The 16006-nt window shown below is 42.9% G+C and overlaps 1 protein-coding gene across 3 annotated transcripts in view; it reads left to right on the top strand.

Moving 5' to 3' along the window:
- The window catches only part of LOC109981977 (partitioning defective 3 homolog), a 377174-nt gene that overhangs the window by 253686 nt on the left and 107482 nt on the right, over nucleotides 1-16006 (top strand). For 2 of the 3 annotated variants that reach the window (XM_065949089.1, XM_020630999.3), the window contains exons 17-20: nucleotides 1837-1985; nucleotides 4786-4824; nucleotides 10578-10811; nucleotides 14854-15091. In XM_065949089.1, coding sequence (XP_065805161.1) covers nucleotides 1837-1985; nucleotides 4786-4824; nucleotides 10578-10811; nucleotides 14854-15091 — 660 coding nt within the window. The remainder of the gene's footprint in view (nucleotides 1-1836; nucleotides 1986-4785; nucleotides 4825-10577; nucleotides 10812-14853; nucleotides 15092-16006) is intronic. The other variant, XM_065949090.1, reaches the window with a different exon arrangement.

Below are 16006 nucleotides of genomic sequence, written 5' to 3'. Positions count from 1 at the left end.
CCCTTACGTGAAAGTTCAAACAGCAGGTACCTGTAACTCCAAAGGGTGCTAAAAGCAACACAATCTGCTGCTTCTCTACAGGTTACCTTTGGATCCCCATCCCGCTCATTTAGTCATTGCTCTGCGTGCACCAAAGTAAGAGCAGAGGCAGTGTTAAAATGGGCGGCAGCAGCTTAAAGCAAAAGATTTGATTTCCTACTGAGCGAATTTACACCACCGCTGGGCTGCCCCTGTGAACTCCTCTCCTACTGCCCACAGATTTCTCACCCTTTTGGATTCTGAGTCATCTGAACCACTTTTCTCCGCAATTACTCTCTGTACACTGTGCACGACAGTATGATCCCACCTGCTGGTCTGTTTCTTTGTCAATGTTCTTTGTCTGTTCAGTTCAGAATAACACAAAAAAAACAGAAATTCCAGCTGAAAAAATAGACGTCCTTTCTCTCCCACACTGTATCAGCCACGTCCAGACAGCTGACATTTGCGCAGACTGAAAAAAGAGAGAGCAGGCTGTTTTTTTTTTTTTTTTTGCGGGCTTGGTATGATGAGAGGAGAATAGCGACGGATGATGAATAAATGAATTATACATCTGTGCTGTCATTCCTTTCTTCCTGCCCCACCTCCGTCTCTTCCTGTGTCAGCCGGAGTCGGCCCTGTGAGGCGGTCTGATTTTAGTTGGGATTGTCAGGTACGGTCGACAGCAAAGTGACATGATGACATCGGCCCCTCGGTGACAGATGAAGCAGCTCTTTTTGTTAAATGGGGGATGACAACCCAAATAAGAATGGTTTGCATGTAAACAAGTGCAAGCAGAACTGCAGTTGCTGTTGGGTGATATCACAAATATTGAAGGGTGCTCGGCGGAGCATCTGCTCCAAACAGGATACACTGACAAAAAAAACATATTTCCCCTTTACTGCTCTGATTTCAAAAATGGAATCCCAACATCCAATCTTTCCATTTGTAATCACAGGAGAGGTGAGATCATTCAGTTCCATTTCTAAAGTAAAATACAGGACTTTCATTCTCCTTGGAGGTAAAAATACAAAGAGCCCTTAATGGTTCTAATGTATGATCATCAACAGAACAAAAGAAACAGTGACAGCGTCCTCTCATGCGAGTTACAGTTATTAGCATCCATCCCCTCCCCTTTGTCTCCCCTTAAATGGCAAGATGTTCTCACCTTAATTGTAAATGCACTCTTCTGCATGCCAATACCAGACCCCCCCATCCCCCCCCCCCCCCCCCCAATCTCCTTTCCCCCACTCCCCTCTGATTTTCAATTAAGATCCAGACAGAGATAGAGGATCTCAAAGGTAGCACACCATGGTACGTGATACGCCCCAGACATATTGGAGGAGGGCGTGGGGGGGGGGGCACTATTGAGTAGCCATGACCCCGGAGTACCCTCACCTCCGCTGCTCATCGGGGGTATCACACATGTAAGCCAGACCTCGCCTTCCCAATTGTAGCCATCCTGATTCCAGCCAGCAGAGGTGGAGGTGCCCTTGATTAGGAGAGTCATTGAAGTGAAGGATTAAAACTGACGCTGTGTTTGTGCAGGTATTGAACGTCGATGGTCATTATCTGATAGCAGAGGAGAGTTTTTGGGCCGAGGTTTGGAGAATGTATGACTATTAATAGACAGATTTTATCTCCCCGTCTTATTATGAGCATCGCCCCCTTGCAATAGAAAAGCAGTGCTATGTAGATTACGACAAAGTCAATCTGTGATGGGTGCCCATTGGATTAAAGGTGCATTTAGATCATCCCATGGCTCATGGCAATATTCTAAACTATTATTTTTTTCTGTCCTTTCTTTTTCATGAACTGCAGCTCGCTCAGTCCAGACGCAGAATCTGACGGATCGTTCCAGAGGGAGGGCTTCGGACGCCAGAGCATGTCAGAGAAACGCACCAAGCAGTACGAAAATGCTGCTGAGCTGGAAATCGTCAAGACACGCAAGTCCAAGAGCATGGATCTAGGTAAACACTGTGCTCTGCTTTTCATAAAACACCTGCATTGAGTCAAGAGTGAAAAAAGGCAGCGGTCACAATTTGTGAAATATGTTTGTTTGCTCACTTACATCTAAATGAGGGTTACATACTCAATGTTTTTTTTTGTTTTTTTTATTTAGGAAAAGCATTCTTCACACATTAGTAATTACACATAATAGCAAAATAATTGCAAGACTCCTCCCTCAAACTTTCAAACATTGGAGCACTTTCTCTGCAGAAAGAGGGGGGTGCGATGCTTGCAGTATATTTAACAATTTAGCTCTTTTCATATTCAAGATTTTTTCATATTCAAGTAACATGACACTAATTAAATTGAAATTATTTACAAAAGAACACAGGAAGCTTTCACCTTGGAGGGGTAGAGAAAGAAAATAAGAAAATTAAATACAGAGCAGGTTAACGGATGAAAGAAAATGATAAAAATTAGGAAATAACACCCATGTACTCCAATAAGTCAAATTAAATCAGGTCTTATAGGTTTACATACTCAACATTTTATTGGTTTGGAGGTGGCCTGTCTCACACACTTGTCCACGTTGGTTTTGTAGTTTGACGCCTCATGTGTCCTTGGCCAAATTAAGGACCGCCCCCTCTTCGTGAGGCCATCGGCAGTAGCAGTGTTGACAACTGGGGGAACTATGCTGCCTCCCACCAAGTGAAAACGACGAAACATTTAGTCATTTTAAACATAAACAATGATGTAGGGGTGCAGCAGGACAGTTGGATTGTAACACAGGATGTCACTGGAGACACACTGAGATTGCAAAGAGTAAACGCTCTAACTCAAGTGCGACAAAAATGTCAATACATGAACTGAAACACTTGGACAATTATTTTTTGGTGGGACCTGGGAAATCTACAAGATTTCAGGACAACAGGTCACCATACCCCCCCCCCTCCCCCCAGTGTCCTTTCATCTTGCCAAGCCACCAGCTTTTCTCTTTTTGGCCTCCATCTCCTTTGGCCATTTTCCATTGGAGCATAGTCAGAGAATCAAGTTCAAAACAGCTTTTTTAGTGACTGTCTGCTGTCAGATTCATGCAAGCCCAAACACACACACACACACACACACACACACACACACACACATGCTCAAAAGCTCTGCCTGCATCAAGGGAGAAAGACGGTGTAAGTTTTGAACCTCTCCCACTGAGGTTGAAGCAGACGCTGCCTCCTCTCGGATCACTGGCTAATCATAACAGATAACAGCCGACTCTATTCCACATGGAGCCCAGAGACCTGCAGAAATCTTTGACTCTCCCACAGGCCTTAAGACTAGTTCAGGTCTGGGCCACTGCACTCAACTCAGTGGGGTCCATCTTCCCTGTTGTAGCCCGATACCCTTAGTCCCCCCTCAAAACTTTTGACAACTAAAAGTTTTTGGTGGAAAATGTTTGCTAAGAAGAAAGACAAGAGTTAGCCTTTCCATAGGATTCATTAGTTAAGCACTTCAACCCTTCCCATTAGTTTTTTTTTAGTGGGAAAAACAAAAAATAATTGGATTTAACCGAGGACAGGAAGCTAGTAGAACATGCAGGATGCTGAGATAACTCGTTGATGGCATTACAATAATTGCAAATGCACATTTTATCACAGAGTTGAATCAAAAAGCTCCTTAATTGTTTCTAAGTGGCGTCAGTAATTCAATGGGTCCTAGAACACAATGGTTTGTCTTTACAGCTTGTAAGATGATCAGTCTCTCTTTGCAGAACCAGAGCTACTAATGTTTGACTAATCTGTCTTAAAGGTCTTCGATTTCTTAGTTGTCAACTTTAATGTTTGTAAAATATCCTGCTGACTGAAATCTTTGCCAATACAAACTAGTTTTCTATCAGTGAAAATAAACAGTGTTTGGAGGGTCCAAGGAAATAACTATCGTGTTCTCCTCGTATTGTAACTCTGCTATGTGTTCCCCATGGAGAAATATTTCAGTCAATACACGGAGCTCTGGACTCAGTGTTCAAAATGAAAGCTGCATTTTGAGATTTGCTTCATGTCACACAAGTTTAATTTATCTCAGATGCACTCTTTGCTTTAGCACGGCGATTATTTTAATGGAATTATGACATCAAAGTCGTACAATGAAAAATTGCCTATGGGTAACATTTCATAGTCAAGTTGAAAATAAATGAGCCAAAGAACACAGTTCCAGCGTTTGTCTTTAATCCTTGTCGCACTGTTGGACATCAAAGTTTGTCTCCAGTTGTTGCAGATGTGACCACACCCTCTTTTTCTTTTACATTAACACATTAATAAAGCCGTGCTGTGCAATCAAAGCCACCCTGACTAAATGGTTAACATGCTCAACAATGCTACCCCCTGCAGACTCTCATTTTCTTCTGTCACTTGGTATTTCTCTCCCTCTCCTTTAATCATGTTCCAGGTGCTCCCAAATCGCATCAGCAGATGGATTTCATGACTTTGAAGCCCATCATTGTTGAAATATGCTAAACTGGTCGGACACCCCGCGGTTCAATCCCATTTAGATGGGAAGGGAGATTGAGTGAGAGAAGAAAAAGGGAAGAAAGAGACACGAGGTGCCGCGACTGGCAGTAATACATTAGCACATTCCAGCCACTTTGCCTTGTAAGCCTCATGATTGACAGGCCCTTGCACAGAGTCTCATATCTCTTACTAACATCACTGTTGTCACATTTTTCATTATCTGTCCTGCACTTTCTGCTTCTGTCTCCTTCTGCTTTGCATGTGCTCAATAACAAGGTACAAAAGACACTAACCAATCTCGCTTGTTTATGCTCTTTAACAGTAGCCGACCAGATTAATGGCAGCACAAGAACCAATGGAGGTAAGCAACGAAGCCCGGACCAGCACTACACACTGTTACCATTACTACAATGGGCCATTATGACCGTTAGACAGGGTTCATGGGTCGATAAATGGAGACTGGAAAGGCAGCTTCACACTTTCTCAATAACCAGCTCATAACCAGCCATTATTGGCTGAGTGATCTTGGCACCTTTCGATGCATACGGGGGAGAGAGTTGTTTGAGGTAATTGTGGCATGATCAAAAGAGGGTTTTTCATATCGCTGCGAGAGAGAGTTGCACGGGCGATGAATAGAGACTTGGCAACTAATGTGGGAACCTGTGCCATTGTGCTCGTTGTGCAGTGCAAATGATTGAAGAAAACAGTCATTATTTTCAGGAGTTGTGGAGGGCTGATGGGAGCCAAGCAATGGAGTGGCATTTTCAATACAGAGACATTCACTGCCAGTTGGCCTCTTCAGCTCGCTGCAATTGATCCATCATAGTCGGGCTGTTTTAAGATGTGGTTGGAGCGTGTTAGAGTGCATTCACTCCATTAAATGAACACAGACTAAGCTGATGATTGGGTCACGAGGACATGTGTTTGATGTCTTTTTTAGGTCTCCCATGACTCAGACCTGGTGTGTACATGGATATGGATATTCTGCCATATACTTCCTGTTTAGGTTCACATTCCTGACACAGCATTAACATGTCAGTAATCTAACACTACACTGTTGTATAAATATTATACAAAAAACATGAGGCCTTTTGAGAGTCCTGCAAGACGCAGGTAACAATTCAGGGACATTTTAGGTAGAATTAGAATTATAGATTGTAAAAGGTAAATGGACTTTTCTAGTCTTCTGACTACTCAAAGCTCTTTTACACCGCAGGTCACACCTACACATTCACACACTGATGGTAGAGGCTGCTGTGTAAAGTGACAATCAGAAGTAACTAATCCCATTCATACACACTCTTGCGCCTCTGATGAAGCAGTGGTAGGAAGGGTTAAGGGTCTAGCCCAAGGACGCATCAGACATGTTGTTTACCCGAAAATATGTAGAGTTCAGAAATACAAAAGTTCCCCTCACATAGACTTCAGATACCTACTCAAAGGCCAGCACTTCAAACTCACCATTAATCTGAGTATCAATCGGAGCCAAGTCTGTTGCAGATCAAGGTGGGAGCTGGATTTAGAACAAAGTTGTCGTCCTCTGAATATCTCAGCAAAGCTATTCTTGACAGTCGGCTCACTTAGAGGGAAATAAACATATTAAAGTATTACAATTATTTTTTCAGTTTTTTCTCAAAACTGCCCAATCACAGGACACCAATGTATCTAGCATCTTTGATTAAGATATGATGAGTCCTTTTGTGACGCATGCTCTTTGCACGGAGGACGTCCTCTGTCCGGCTGATAGTCCACATCTGGCAGAGACATAGAATCCTTGCTGACCCGGGGACACATCACTTCCACCGGGATGCCTGGACGTGGCCTTCCCCAGACCACCTTGGAGGCTATTTTTAACATAATTACCCTTTTACCACCCTGCTTAAAGCCCTGGCTCTCAGAATAAATTATGTGTAATGGAGCCCCTGTCTGTACACAGATCTTTACATGCGAGGGCCTTGTGGTGAATAATAGCCGGGGAGCATAGTTTTAGCTGCTCTAATTATACTATGGGCTCCTGTCCCTGTAATAACTGCCCCTGATTTATTCATGGAGTTTGCCATACCTCCCCTTTAACGTTTAATGGCAATGGATCTTCTCCAATTAACTGTCCTTGCCCTTAATCTGGCAGAGGAAAACCGACCAGTGACTATTTCTGTCGCTGGCTGTGACAGAATTCCAGGTTAAACTTTTCCCCCGATTTTATTTGATTGTCTGTCTTTTTTGTGCGTGTTTCATTTTGATTTTCATTTCTCCTCCAGACGTGCAGGGAGTGACAAATCCGTGTCTGTATGCAATGGGGGAATATGTATTTTCATCCCTCTGAATAAGAGAGGAGATGAGGAGCGGAGCACTGGGGCTTCTGTTGTGTGATAGGAATCACATAATAGACTGGCACACAGAGAGCTGTCCGTCAAACTCTCCCCGGAGAGCCACGGCTGCTTCTGTTCCGATGAAAACAAAGGCAGGTTAGAGGCAGCCGGGGTCTGTGGGCAAACTTTCTCCCTTTGCCTCGCTCTCACGGTCTCTTTGTCCCCCCGTGCTTCTCCCCTCGCTCATGCGCTGCTTTGACTAAAAACAATGGCGACGGGGGATCGTGGGGCGGAATACTGAGCTAGAGGATTATTCCCTGTTTCCACATACAGCAGATGTCATTTATGTTCCCTTGAACTGTTGCGTCATGTGCAGGCTCTAACTTGCAATCCTGTTGTGTCAAACATGCACCCTGGCTTCTGTGCGTCTTGTGTTGGCAGGCTTTACGCAGAAGCTTGAAAAAAAACACACACATTTACACATCACATTTGTTCCGGGTTGTGAGTGTTATCCGCAAAGTAAAACTGCAGCATCACTCGCCGGTTCAGTTCTTATGTTTCCCTATAATGTCTTTTTTTTTCCTTCAGACTGTCCTCTTTTGTCCTTCCCATGATGAGATTACTCCTTCTCAACAAATGAATTACATGATTTCTTTAGCTTGCTTTCTCTTCAGTCTTGGAAAGCTTCTGTCTTTCTTGGCATTAAATTTGCCATAGTAATCAGAAATGGCCCCTCTTGCTCTGAGGAACTAAGCAATAAAATGAATCTTCTGTTCCAGAAACCAGAGAGCTTTTGACCCCCCTAGACATTTGTAGCTCGCAGTAAAGTTTCATTTTACTGTCTAATGCAGCCTGAAGGCGCACATAAGGAGCTCTTCCTTGTAAATGTGCAGCAGCATTATAGGATTGCTGTTCGTTTATTGTGAAAGGTACTTTTAGGATTGAGTCCAGGTTCTCTGGGGATTGGGCACTTTTATTAACATTGACAAAAGTATAGAAAAACGGTGCGTTGAAGACTTAACAGTACATTATCCGTTTTGGGAATCGGACACCGTTGGCCAACAGCTGACCTTTTAGCCTATTCGACTTCATTGACACCAAATCTATAGCTGCTGTGGATGATAGAGAAGCACTCTAACACTCAAAGCAGGAAGAGGCATACCTTTGTTACAATTAAGAAACCTAGAATTAGCTTTAAAAATACAAAATGTCTAGAAAGATGGCAAAGTGATAGAAATAAGAAATCAGTCAGTATTGACCTTTGCACAGCTGACTGGGTAGTGTGTGTTTTTTTGAAGTGGTAAACTAAGCTGGCAAATCAAAAGTTGGGATAGCCATAGCAGGTTTGAATGATTAATGGATCAAGAATAGAATAGCAAAGAGGTTTAGCCAAGTAAGGAGACATGCTGTCATTGGTAGAATTATGATTACAGAGGCTGAAAATGTCTGCACAGTGCTACCATGTCTTTCCTTTAGCTCTTAGCTGAATTAGCCCTGCTTTTGAAACCTGTTTTACTCCCACTGCTGTATGTTTATTTCCTTCCGTCCCCCAACTCTCATAAAGTGAAACAAATAAACATCAGCAGGGGGTACTCCATCAAACGGTCACAAATTGTTTTCTCTCAGTGATGGGGGTTTATTTTCTTTGCCTAATCCGTGTTTGCCTTGCACAGCCCGCCATGTAAAGATCCTCTGTGATCACCCAGCAGCCGGCTCACGCCTCATTTAGGCCACTTTAAACACGTCGAGTCCTCTTGTTGATGGTAGCTGACACAGGAGTGTGTGTCTATGTCTTGGGTTTATGTGACCATGTGGGAGTCCCTGCGTGAGACACAAACATACACATCCAGTGTTTGCATGTGTCTGTGTGTGTGTGTGTGTGTGTGTGTGTGTGTGTGTGTGGGGGGGGGGGGCACCAGACCTTATAGCAACATTTGCCTTTGTAAACCAACAGGAAGAGCTGTGGAGACGTTTATTTACTCCACATGAAATCACAGAGGAAAAAGAATCATGCACTCACTACATGTGGAGGGTCTATGTGGTCTACAGGGACTCATGAAAACACAATGCTGCTCTGTCCACATGTGCTCCACTCATAGAGAACCAGCGAGGCTGCTTAAGTCATTCAATCAGCAGTTTATCCTCTGCTCCTGATAGTTTCCTCTGCAGAAGTTTACATCTAACAAGGCTTTACTCGCACATATATTCAGAAAGTCCATGGTGTAACGTCTGACAGTGCAGTCCTTTGCTGCACGCTGTATCGAGGCGGAATAGGGTTAGGGGACAGAAAATCAACCAGGCTGCTTGTTTACCAACAGGCGGGTAAGGTAAAGAGCTCCGGGGAACTGTCGGACGCTCCCTGACAAAATGAAATACCAATACCTAAGTCACGCTCCACTTACATACCCTAAACAAACCCCTGGCAAGCATTGGGGAAATAGTTACAGCTGTCTAGGGCCAGCTCCACTTTCCAAGAGGTTGACTGTTCCAGAGAAAATAAAAATCACTTACAACACAGCTGCTCTACCACCACGTATCCAACAAACACATCGTAGATGTACGTTTTCCAACAAGTGTGATGTAGTCACGAGCTGCATAACAGATAAGGTTTCATGTCATAAAACTTGTCATTAGTATCATTGCTAGAATTTAAATGTTAGTCATGTTTACTTTACATAACGGTTGTGTTGTGTGCAGCATCCATCAGGTGTGAAGATATAATAATAATAATAATAACATAATAAAGTTTATTTATAAAGCACTCCCAACAGTCAAATACACAACAATAAAATCCTATTAAAAGCATGAAAAATAAAACAACAGTGCAGCAATCGTCCAATTAACAGAGGAAAGAGAAACAGCTGAAACAAAGATTGGCTAAATTTACCGGTAGAACAAATAAAACATCCTGGATGAAACAAGGATTATAAGAAGGCCTTATGATAAAAATGTGTTTTTAAAAGGGATTTAAAAGAGAAACTGATGTAACTGATGAAGTGGATGTCACTGTCTCGTACAGCAGTACAGTAGCTCATTCTGTAAGGACTTTTGGTTGGGAACCGGAGGGACGCCAGCTCAAGTCCTGATGCGGACTGTAATATGGAAGTTGTTCTGGTAGTTGCAGAGGTGCCGGTGAGCAAGGCACCGAACCCCTCCCCTGTTTAGCAACCCCACTCTGATATCTCTCCACTAACGCATGTCCACAGGTCCTGTTTGTTTTTCGGGCTTATGTGTGTGAGAAGCATGTCTCTCATTAACAGAGTGTAAAACCAGAGTTTCCCCTCAGGGATTCATAAAGTTCAAATTGCTGCACTGGTTTAGTCCTTATGTTGTCCCTCCTCTTTGTGCTAACCTGCTCTCTGACAGACTCAAATATCAAGCAGTAGGAGCACCGCCTAGTAGAATAGTTATATATTTAATTTTGTTAATTTATTATATGTAAGAATAGCACTGTAATCATGCTAGTACTGTTACATTGTTCTCTTTGATAGGGACCCATTTATATGCATGATATTTCAGCCACATTATTTAACTCTGCAGAGACAACCACAAAGGTTGAATTGTTTCTTTTTCAAAAGGGAAACTCTCAGTGAAGATATGATACTCCGTTTTCATTTCTTACACATCATTGGCCAGGCAATGGCGTCATTTGTTCTTTATATGAATTGTCAGACTTGCAGCTTCTCTTGCTTGTCAGCTACAGTGTATTATCCTGGAAGAGTCGAACAAAATGACAATGCTGACTTTCAGTGTGAAGTCATTGAAGGAGTTTATGTCTCAGTGATACCGTTTTCTCTTTCCTTAGGTGCTGAAGATCGAGGCATCGGACCCTCGCTGGGCCTGAAAAAGTCCAGCTCCCTTGAGAGCCTCCAGACGGCCGTCACCGAGGCGACACACAACGGCGAGCTCAACGTACACAGGCCGCGTTCTCGGATCGTCAGGGGCCGCGGCTGCAACGAGAGCTTCCGAGCTGCGATCGACAAATCGTACGAGAAACCTGGCATCACTACGGGAGAAGAGGAAATCAGCATGGACACACGTGAGTATTTCAAAGTGCAGTTTTTCATTTAAAGAAGACATATTATCCCCCTTTTTCCACCTTTTCAAATAGTCCCTGTGGTCTAAATGAAACATCTGTGCTGTGCTTTGGTCAAAATATAACATGAATCAAGCACCAGAGGAGGTTTGTGAGCCTGTATAAACCAGCTCTCTCAGAACGCAGAACGAGTTTTCCAGGTAGACATCACTCCTCTGTAGAGAGAATATAAATGGCAGACCTGCTCCAAAGTTTGACTCTAGGCTGGGGGTGGAGTCCATGGGTGGAGATACCAGGGGAGGGGAGGGGATTTATTTTTTACCAGAAACCTCTGTGTTGTAAGACTTATGCAGACCACAAACAAAGGACTGGATGGGTTTATTTAACATTTTGTGGGTCAGTAGACAGGTTACCAAAATATATGTTCAAAAACACTGTACAAGTGGATTTTTCATTTTCATTTCCTTTAAAGACTGTGTATTCAGAATAAAAAAATTGCCCGAAAAACGTGTCTGATATAATTTTGAGTTGAAGACATGGGTAGATTATTACAAAGACACTCCGTCAGTGTTATGTAGGCCAACTCAATGCATCCCCGGAGCCGTTTCAGAATGGCAGTATTCACCCCTCCCAAGTAAAACTAGGTTAGGGATCCCCTCTTGCACATCTGCAATAAGCGTCTAGGTTACACACTCATTAATATTCACACGCTTCACGTTGAGTGGAATTGTTAGAGACTGTGGCAACATGCGTTCCCGGGAGCTTACAAACCCTTAAAGTGCATTGCCATGTTTTCCAGCGGAGTGCATGCAAGGAAATTCTTGGGCTGTTTACCCACACATGGCAGGGCCTTATTGTATTCTCGCAGTAATACGTATGGGTAATTGCATTTACTGTGATAATAAATGAAACACAGCTCGTTCCATCGGCCCATGCCAGTTTGTTTTGGCACATCATAACCTACAACTTTGCCAGGGTAGCTCTCGTTTGTTATGCTGCGTACCTGACGGGGATTGAATCCACACTTTTTTTTAATACTTTATTCTACACTAAGAAGGTATTATTTGAGGGGGGAAAAAAACAAGCCAGCCTCTGTTTGAGAGAAAAATATCCATCCTCTCGGTGTTTGATGACAAAAAGACACGCATCAGGTACAGAGAGACAGCCGTCTTACGTTTCCCGACAGGTAATAACCCTGCAACGCCACAAGAGTAATCACCAGATATAAACTTCCATTCACCATTAAAGAGCTGGGAGACATTTGAAAAAAGAGGGAATTATTTGCCTGAAACGCTTTGTTCTCATAAGCTCTGTCAGAAAGCCACTAAATACAGTCTTATCTCTGCAAAGAAAAATGGGGAAAGCAACCGATTTCCCTTGCCACGGTATATTGCATCCCCCCCTCCCCCTCCCGTGATATTCAAATAACTCTGTTTTTCAATTTAGATAAAAGCAGCCAGTCTATGCTCGTCACTGAGGTTAATAGTCAAAGTTGACAGATAAGCCGCTGCCTTCCTCTGCTCCCAGACTTTTATTTACATAAAATAAGAATGTGGCATCGCCCAAAGAAAATGTGTCCCCACAAGATATCCTGCTGGGCAAAATGGACTTCCCCTTGTGCTACTTTGTGTTGCATCTTTTCACTGAAGTGAGAAGAGAAAAAAAGGGACACATTTTGCTTCTGCAGAACAAAGGTCCCTTTTTTTTATGTGATGGAATAAAACTGGCAATTTTCCTTGTCAGTCATAACCTTCAGTGACAGGCCGGCCGAAACGCCCTGATTATTAACGCAGGAAAGTTTAATGGCAGAGCTTCACTGGAGTGACAAAATGTTTGCTGCGGTTGTCTTTCTTGACAAATTATCTTTCTGCTTCTTGACACTTTCATCAATGTTTCTGCTATCGTTTTAGACTGTCAACCAGCTCTGTTTTTGTTTCTTTCCGGTTCCATTAAATTGCTTTAAATGGCCTCATCTTTTGATGACTTTTTGGATAGAAAAAAAACAATGCCCGTTTGTCTGTTTTGCTTTACTTGAAAGACTCATAAATAAATGGAAGATTACAAAAACATCATACAAGTATAAAATGACATATCCTCTACACATTTATTTAAGTGCCTTTCAGTGGCCTCTGTGTAAGTCTATGAGTTAATGAGCTGACTTCTCGGTTGATTATTACATCATTAGACATTCTTCTGAGTCCATAGTTTTAATTTCTACTTTCAAGTCTGTCTTGATTGCAGCATGATGATGCTCATTCTGTCAGTTTTGTTCACATTAAGGGTAAAAAATCAAATCCAGCCGGGTATCTTTAGGGTGTGGCTACATGTGGTTGACAAGTCACTACCAAAGTTGACATCTAAATCAGAATAAAGCAAACCTCTCTTCCAAATGTGGTCATCTCTGGCTCCCAAAACAAGACGCTTTCCAAATTGTCAAACTAGAGGTTTTTCAGTTGAGTCCATGATATAACTGGTGATGTCCCAGTTCCACATGTTCACATTCAAAGTCTTTTTCTTACTCAAAATTCAGAGCCTACACATAAACAAATGCATATGCATGCACACACATGCTTATGCACACACACACAGAAGCACACATGGCCACTGCTCCCCCTGGGACTCTCTGGATTATAATGTTTAGCATGTTATCTGCAGCTTGCTATCGTTAAGCACTAGTAACATTAGCACTCCCTCTAATCTCCGTCATTTAAATAGCCAGATACAGCTCACAGATGCTATTCGCGTCCGTTGCTCTTAAGTCGATGATAAGCAGGCAGCGGATTGAGTGATACAACTGATAACCCATCCAGAACCTGGTCCCTAAGTTTGTGGAGGCGGAGCCGCGGGAAAGGAGGTGGCCGTGTGCAACAATGACTTGCATAATTGAGCAGGTCTAAGCAGCCGGATCGCTCTCTATTCCTGCCGTGCGTCGCTCCGTGTTGAGATTCCTTTGCAGTAATTTCCTCTGAGATGGCAGCTGAAAGAAACAGCAGATAGCTCCAGAGATCAGAGGAGAAAACAAACCCCCACTGTTCCTTGAAATGTGAATCTAGCTGCTCCACCCTGCGTAGTCTGTCTCATCGGGTATGCCAAAGATCCATCACGGTCTCTCCCTCCCCTCTTCTTTCCCAGTGATAAGCGCTTTTCTCTTCTCCATCAAAGGCAGAACTTAGACGAGGAGACGCAGAACTGTAATAAGTTATAATCTGAAGGACATCTACCTCACGCCTCAGAGTCACAGATACAGCGGAGACGCCGTAGAGCCATGTGTCGATTTTACAAAGTGCAGCACATTTGCAATCAAGATCCCAGGGAGCCGTTTTTTTTTTTCCACGATTATTTAAATGTATAATTACTGACAGATTAATTACATTTTGCACATCATCTCTGATTAGATGTGATGGAAACTTTGAGTTTAATCAACCCTGCATCACCTAAGGAGTTTTCGATTTCAATTTTATGTCGGGGTTGAAATTAGTTCAGACTTAAATGAAGAACCAGATTCATACCGCTATCATTACAGCTCCCACTTTCTGCTCACATCATCATCATCATCACTTTTTTCTTTATCGAATGCGAGAGAAAATAGAAAAGAGCTGGTTCTCTTGTGAGCTGTGTGAAATATACACATTTGAAATAACTTGAGGCTCTCTGCTAAGTGAAATATGTTCAACTGAATACTACTCTCAAAGGGAGCGCAATACAAATAGACTCCGCTCTAATGAGGCAGATGAATTCAGTGTGTTTTGTTCAAAGCTGCCATACCTTGTGGGACACAGCTTCTTCTTTAATGGTTTATCTGATGTTGCCAGAAGAAAGAAGCGATGCTTTGTAACTCATGAAAAAAAAAAAAAAAAGTGGTGCTTTTTGTGTGCTGATTTAAATCACAGATTCTGCGATCCACAGGGAGTCAAGTTGAAGTTAAAGTTTTTTTTCTTCTTTTATTGACTCACATTGAATGTTCTTTCTATCCCTGTGTTTGTGTGCTGTCTCCTCCTTATATCTTCATTCAACACCCTCCCTTTCCCTTATCTCTCCTCTTCAGTGGATGAGGACACAGAGGGGAGTTCCAGATCAGGCCGCGAGTCGATGTCCACCAGCGGCGACCTCATCGTCGGCCCAGGGCTGAACGGCAACCTCTCCAAAGATGACAGACAGCGAGATCGCGAACAATCTGGGGGGAAGGAAAAGAAAAAACCCGAGAGAGATAAAGACAGGGAGAAAGACAAGGACAAGAACAAAGCCAAGAAAGGCGTGCTGAAGGGCCTTGGCGACATGTTCAGGTAAGAACGAGACAAAGCTCGCCTCCAAATCCAAAACAACAACCCCCTCCCTTTGTGTCGCCTCAAGCACAAATCGCTATCTGCTTTATTTAATTCCACTCAACACCTTCACCACTGAATCACACAGAATTTGAATGTGCTCTCTGGATGTTGCAGCTGCTAATCAGGTACCCTTCTCCTTGAACCCTGTGAGGTGCAGGGAGTGGATGGAGAGGAGGAGGAGGAGGAGGGAGGGGGGCGGTTATCGACCTCAAGGGCCTCTGGCACTTTTGAGCCAGATTATTTTTAATAAGGGCAACATGTTTTATTCATAGTCCCATGTGTGCGCTCCTCCGATCCAAACACGCTCCGCATTTGTTAAATAGTGAACAATGTTTAGGGCCTGCACGAGTGTAAGCGTGGGCGCTGTGTGGTTCAGGTTCTGGGGATGAAGGACCTTTGAAGATGAATTCACAGCTGGGTGAAATTGATGCCTCTGGCTGGTTTTTCTCAGTGACTGTCCCATCATGCTCATGCAAGATTCTAGAGGCAGACCTCATGGGACATCATGAGGGGTTCAAGGGATCAGTTCTTAGTGTATTTAAAAAGTTTAAACAAATATTTCCAAGCAAAATTATTAATGTCAAGGTTTAAATTTTAATAAATCATGCTGTAGGTCTTACATAGGTTGCAAAAAAAGGTTTTCACCTTGTATGGTAAGAGAGAAATTTAAATTATGAACACAAACGAAATCTTGTGTTTGTTGCATTTTTCTTCACTTCAGGAAAAAACAAAAATCCATTGCCTCTGAGGACAGAAGAGTAAAAGTTTAAAATGTTCTTTCAGAGTATCCTGACTTAAGTGTCTGCGCTGACAATAGAAGAAGAAATTTGCAGAGAGATGTTGATGAAAATAAACACCCTGCGGGGGATTCAT

The sequence above is a fragment of the Labrus bergylta genome, chromosome 20 (assembly GCF_963930695.1).
Source record: "Labrus bergylta chromosome 20, fLabBer1.1, whole genome shotgun sequence".
Classification (NCBI taxonomy): Eukaryota; Metazoa; Chordata; class Actinopteri; order Labriformes; family Labridae; genus Labrus; species Labrus bergylta.
Note: the sequence above shows the minus strand (reverse complement) of the source record. Positions and strands in the feature narration are given on the sequence as shown.